This window comes from Haematobia irritans, chromosome 4 (assembly GCF_050003625.1).
Source record: "Haematobia irritans isolate KBUSLIRL chromosome 4, ASM5000362v1, whole genome shotgun sequence".
Classification (NCBI taxonomy): domain Eukaryota; kingdom Metazoa; phylum Arthropoda; class Insecta; order Diptera; family Muscidae; genus Haematobia; species Haematobia irritans.
The window spans coordinates 146,820,263-146,826,806 of NC_134400.1; the positions used below are offsets into that span (position 1 = coordinate 146,820,263).

At 36.1% G+C, this 6,544-nt stretch overlaps 1 protein-coding gene across 1 annotated transcript; it reads left to right on the plus strand.

Annotated features, from left to right (window-relative positions):
- The first annotated feature begins 997 nt into the window (after positions 1–997).
- Positions 998–2,101, plus strand: LOC142235803 (uncharacterized). The gene has a single exon (XM_075307061.1). The coding sequence runs from the start codon at positions 998–1,000 to the stop codon at positions 2,099–2,101; it is 1,104 nt and encodes a 367-aa protein (XP_075163176.1).
- Positions 2,102–6,544: the final 4,443 nt, after the last annotated feature.

Genomic DNA, 6,544 nt, shown 5'->3' on the forward strand with positions numbered 1-6,544 from the left:
AATACCGCGATGGATTCAATTCATGCCCACGGATAAAGTTCAAATACATGGGTTTTGTGATGCATCCAAGAGGGCCTATTGCGCATGCGTCTATCTCAGATTTCAGACATCTACCAGCAATGGTTTTCTCTAACTTATTTATAGCGAAAAGCAAAGTGGCCCCACTCAAAACCGTTTCATTGCCCAGATTGGAACTAAATGGTACTTTATTGTTATCTAATCTGGTTAAATACGGAACACAAATATTTAACAGTAATATAACTGGGGTAACCCTATGGTCAGATGCATCTATAGTTCTCAGCTGGCTATCTAAACCGCCATACACGTGGGAGACTTACGTAGCCAGATTCACGAACTCGTTCCTACCGCACAATGGAAATATGTATCTACCAATGACAACCCGGCCGATCTTGGCACTCGTGGTTCAAAGCCTCGTGATCTTGTTTCAAATTCACTTTGGTGGAATGGTCCACCGTGGCTTACAAACCCAGAATCCACATGGCCAATTAAAAATCCAATATGTCCTAACTTAACGCCTGAGGTTGTAACCTCACATCAAACAATAACAGAAAACAATGAGATACTATCTAGGTTTTCATCATACCCAAGAGCTCTGCGTGTCATTTCATATGTGTTCCGTTTTTATCGCCATTCTCATCCTCGGCGTAGTAATGACCAAATCTCTCAAACGATATATTTGAATCAAGCGGAGATTCAATTCGCTAAGAATCGTTTGATATCTCTAGCTCAGAAACAATATTACAGTTCTGAATATGAGGCGTTAAGTAACTCTAAAACACTGTCTCATAAAAGTAGTTTATCTACTCTGAATCCATTTCTAGACTGTCCAAATATAATTAGAGCAAATGGTCGCTTAATAAATTCAACTCTCCCGTATAAAGAACGATATCCCATAATACTGCCGGGAAATTCTCATTTTTGTAACATATACTTATCTCACCTACATACCTTTTTAGCCCACGGGGAATGTAATCAAATGTGCAGGTTTGTACAAACTGAGTATTACATATCCCGTTTGAAACCCCGTGTGAAAGCACTAATTCACAAATGCAAAACCTGCTTGATTTATAAACACAAACCAAGTAATCAGATAATGGCTCCGCTGCCACCCGAACGCTGCAACTTCTCTCCCCCATTTCATGTTACCGGTATCGATTTTGCCGGGCCGTTTGAACTAAAAAGTTCGACACTCAGAAAATCCCCCGTTATAAAAGGATATGTATGTGTGTTTGTGTGCTTCAGCACCAAAGCAATACATTTGGAAGTATGTTCTGACTTGTCGTCAGCTGCCTTCGAAGCTGCGTTCGCTCGTTTTGTTGGGAGGCGAGGGCTCCCTTGTAGAATATTTTCGGATAATGGTCGCAATTTTCTCGGCGCCAGCAGAACTCTACTTCGAGAATTTGCCCATTTTATCAAAACTACGTCTAGTGATATATCGCAGAAATACTTAACACACGGGTTTGAGTGGAAATTCATACCACCCCATGCACCCCATATGGGCGGTTTATGGGAGGCAGCTGTTAAAAGTTTCAAAACCCATTTCAAGAAACTAGCCGGAGCCCACCGGTTCACATTTGAGCAGTTTTCAACCCTTCTAGCACGTATAGAAGGCGTCTTAAATTCCCGCCCAATTTCGGCAATGACAGAAGATCCATCTGACCTCACAGCCTTAACTCCAGGCCATTTTTTGAGGGGATCTCCCTTATTAGCACTCCCTGAGCCGATATCGCCAAAGTTGTCCCTTAATAATAAATGGACCAAACTAAAGGCTCTTCACCATCAGTTTGCGATAAGATGGAAAGAGGACTATTTAAAGGCTATGCACAAAAGGTATAAGTGGATGTCTCCCACTCCGAATTTAAAAGTTGATGAATTAGTCGTTGTGATCGACGACTTGCTACCCCCGTATGAATGGCTTTTGGGCCGAATTACTAAAACGCATTCTGGTTCAGACAATAAAGTGCGAGTTTCCGACATACGTACAGCATCTGGAATCATAACCCGACCCATAGCAAAGTTATGCTATTTGCCGCTCGCTAATAGTGCTGAGGATTCTCAGCTAAATAACTCACAACACTAAATATCATAAATAATATGCATTACACTAACATTTACATATCATACATTTCAGATCATCCCTATTACACCAACAGAGATCTCCAAACGTATATAAGTGCAAACTTTGTAATAAGTTCCACGCACTCAAAGTATGCCCAAAATTCTTGAAAATGACGCCTAAGCAACGAAATATCTGGGTGTTACGAGGGGTCTACTGTGTGAATTGCCTAGCCAGGAGTCACCGATTCCGCGATTGCCGGTCCAGGAATATGTGTAAAAGATGTGGGAGGCCCCACAACACTCTATTGCATCCTAATTACACAAAACGAAGGGGTGAACCAAGTCATGGCAACACTAATGTGCAGAGAGGAAATCAACACAATAACAACCAAACCACAGCCAACGCTAACACCAACAGCTCCAATGAAATTGCACAAAATCAAAAAATTCTGTCTGAAGCTATTCGTGCGTTAGCCTCAGTATTGTGCTCCTCGCCGAAGTAGAGAGGTGGGAGCATGTCTAAATTAACATTTAGACTTATTCTAAAAATATTATGTTCTTAATATTTTGAATTAAACGTAATATGAATTATTGTGAATTAAAAAAAAATGTATCTTTGAAATCCTAAAACTCATCGAAATTACCAAATACTTTAGAGTTATTGTGAATTATCATTTAAAAATATTATATGTATGTAGGTTTCGTGGTAGGCTTAAAGACCTACAAACTTTCTATTGCCTTTAATATCTCAAACGGCGAGCATATTTGAATAAACCCACAAAACCCACAAATTGTAACTCTCGATTTTTATTTCCACTTCTCGGTTTTGCTACATGTCATAATTTCTCATTTATCGAGAAATTATGACAATTGATTAACATCCACAACTCTCCTATTGTTAAGGTAACCTCCTGCTGCTCCTCTAGCCCGCATCATACAGTCCACAATATTTACTCCCGGATTTTGTGTCCACTCATTTCTGTGTCCAGCATCAACGTCGCCAATTCCCCTTTACTCCATTTTTTAAACAAAGTCCTTTTCGCTCTAGGACGCTTAGTTTAGGAGATATGGGCAGAAGTTTTTCATATAAAAATTTATTTTTTTTAGGTTTTGGGTGGATTTTTCAATTTTTTGGGGGTAGTCACGAATTAAAGTCCTTTTCGCTCTAGGACGCATATTTGAGGAGATATGGCAAAAGAAGTTTTTCATATAAAAATTTTATTTTTTTTAGGTTTTGGGTGGATTTTTCAATTTTTTGAGGGTAGTCACGAATTAAAGTACTTTTCGCTCTAGGACGCATATTTAAGGAGATATGGGCAAAAGAAGTTTTTCATATAAAAATTTCAATTTTTTTAGGTTTTGGGTGGATTTTTCAATTTTTTGAGGGTGGTCACGAATTAAAGTCCATTCGCTCTAGGGCGCATATTTAAGGAGATATGGGCAAAAGAATTTTTTCATATAAAAATTTAATTTTTTTTTAGGTTTTGGGTGGATTTTTCAATTTTTTGGGGGTGGTCACGAATTAAAGTCCTTTTCGCTCTTTTCATATAAAAATTTAAATTTTTTTAGGTTTTGGGTGGATTTTTCAATTTTTTGGGGGTGGTCACGAATTAAAGTCCTTTTCGCTCTAGGACGATTAGTTTGGGAGATATGGGCAAAAGAAGTTTTTCATATAAAAATTAAATTTTTTTAGGTTTTGGGTGGATTTTTCAATTTTTTGGGGGTGGTCACGAATTAAAGTCCTTTTCGCTCTAGGACGCTTAGTTTAGGAGATATGGGCAAAAGAAGTTTTTCATATAAAAATTTTAATTTTTTAGGTTTTGGGTGCATTTTTAAAATTTTTGAGGGTGGCCACGAAGTAAAGTCCTTTTCGCTCTAGGACGCATATTTAAGGAGATATGGACAAAAGAAGTTTTTCATATAAAAATTTCAATTTTTTTAGGTTTTGGGTGGATTTTTCAATTTTTTGGGGGTGGTCACGAATTAAAGTCCTTTTCGCTCTAGGACGCTTAGTTTAGGAGATATGGGCAAAAGAAGTTTTTCATATAAAAATTTAATTTTTTTTAGGTTTTGGGTGGATTTTTCAATTTTTTGGGGGTGGTCACGAATTAAAGTCCTTTTCGCTCTAGGACGCTTAGTTTAGGAGATATGGGCAAAAGAAGTTTTTCATATAAAAATTTATTTTTTTTTTTAGGTTTTGGGTGAATTTTTAAATATTTTGGCAGTGGTCACGAATTAAAGTCCTTTTCGCTCTAGGACGCTTAGTTTAGGAGATATGGGCAAAAGAAGTTTTTCATATAAAAATTTTAATTTTTTTAGGTTATGGGTGGATTTTTCAATTCTTTGGGGGTGGTCACGAATTAAAGTCCTTTTCGCTCTAGGACGCATATTTAAGGAGATATGGGCAAAAGAAGTTTTTCATATAAAAATTTCAATTTTTTTAGGTTTTGGGTGGATTTTTCAATTTTTTGGGGGTGGTCACGAATTAAAGTCCTTTTCGCTCTAGGACGCTTAGTTTAGGAGATATGGGCAAAAGAAGTTTTTCATATAAAAATTTATTTTTTTTTAGGTTTCGGGTGAATTTTTAAATTTTTTGCAGTGGTCACGAATTAAAGTCCTTTTCGCTCTAGGACGCTTAGTTTAGGAGATATGGGCAAAAGAAGTTTTTCATATAACAATTTCAATTTTTTTAGGTTTTGGGTGGATTTTTCAATCTTTTGCGGGTGGTCACGAATTTAAGTCCTTTTCGCTCTAGGACGCATATTTAAGGAGATATGGGCAAAAGAAGTTTTTCATATAAAAATTTCAATTTTTTTTTAGGTTTTGGGTGCATTTTTCAATCTTTTGGGGGTGGTCACGAATTAAAGTCCTTTTCGCTCTAGGACGCATATTTAAGGCGATATGGGCAAAAGAAGTTTTTCTTATAAAAATTTCAATTTTTTTAAGGTTCCGAATTAAAGTCCCGAATTAAAATCCTTTTCGCTCTAGGACGCTTAGTTTAGGAGATAGGGGCAAAAAAAGTTTTTCATATAAAAATTTAATTTTTTTTAGGTTTTGGGTGCATTTTTAAATTTTTTGGGGGTGGTCACGAATTAAAGTCCTTTTCGCTCTAGGACGCTTAGTTTAGGAGATATGGGCAAAAGAAGTTTTTCATATAAAAATTTTAATTTTTTTAGGTTTTGGGTGGATTTTTCAATTTTTTGGGGGTGGTCACGAATTAAAGTCCTTTTCGCTCTAGGACGCTTAGTTTAGGAGATATGGGCAACAGAAGTTTTTCATATAAAAATTTTAATTTTTTTAGGTTTTGGGTGGATTTTTAAAATTTTTGAGGGTGGTCACGAATTAAAGTCCTCTTCGCTCTAGGACGCATATTTAAGGAGATATGGACAAAAGAAGTTTTTCATATAAAAATTTCAATTTTTTTAGGTTTTGGGTGGATTTTTCAATTTTTTGGGGGTGGTCACGAATTAGAGTCCTTTTCGCTCTAGGACGCTTAGTTTAGGAGATATGGGCAAAAGAAGTTTTTCATTTAAAAATTTATTTTTTTTTAGATTTTGGGTGGATTTTTCAATTTTTTGGGGGTGGTCACGAATTAAAGTCCTTTTCGCTCTAGGACGCTTAGTTTAGGAGATATGGGCAAAAGAAGTTTTTCATATAAAAATTAATTTTTTTTAGATTTTGGGTGGATTTTTCAATTTTTTGGGGGTGGTCACGAATTAAAGTCTTTTTCGCTCTAGGACGCTTAGTTTAAGAGATATGGGCAAAAGAAGTTTTTCATATAAAAACTTAAATTTTTGTAGGTTTTGGGTGGATTTTTCAATTTTTTTGGGGGTGGTCACGAATTAAAGTCCTTTTCGCTCTAGGACGATTAGTTTGGGAGATATGGGCAAAATAAGTTTTTCATATAAAAATTTAAATTTTTTTTAGGTTTTGGGTGGATTTTTCACTTTTTTGGGGGTGGTCACGAATTAAAGTCCTTTTCGCTCTAGGACGCATATTTAAGGAGATATGGGCAAAAGAAGTTTTTCATATAAAAATTTCAATTTTTTTAGGTTTTGGGTGGATTTTTCAAATTTTTGGGGGTGGTCACGAATTAAAGTCCTTTTCGCTCTAGGGCGCATATTTCAGGAGATATGGGCAAAAGAAGTTTTTCATATAAAAATTTCAATTTTTTTAGGTTTTGGGTGGATTTTTCAATTTTTTAGGGGTGGTCACGAATTAAAGTCCTTTTCGCTCTAGGACGATTAGTTTGGGAGATATGGGCAAAAGAAGTCTTTCATATAAAAATTTAAATTTTTTTAGGTTTTGGGTGGATTTTTCAATTTTTTGGGGGTCACGAATTAAAGTCCTTTTCGCTCTAGGACGCTTAGTTTAGGAGATATGGGCAAAAGAAGTTTTTCATATAAAAATTTCATTTTTTTAGGTTTTGGGTGGATTTTTCAATTTTTTGGGGGTGGTCACGAAT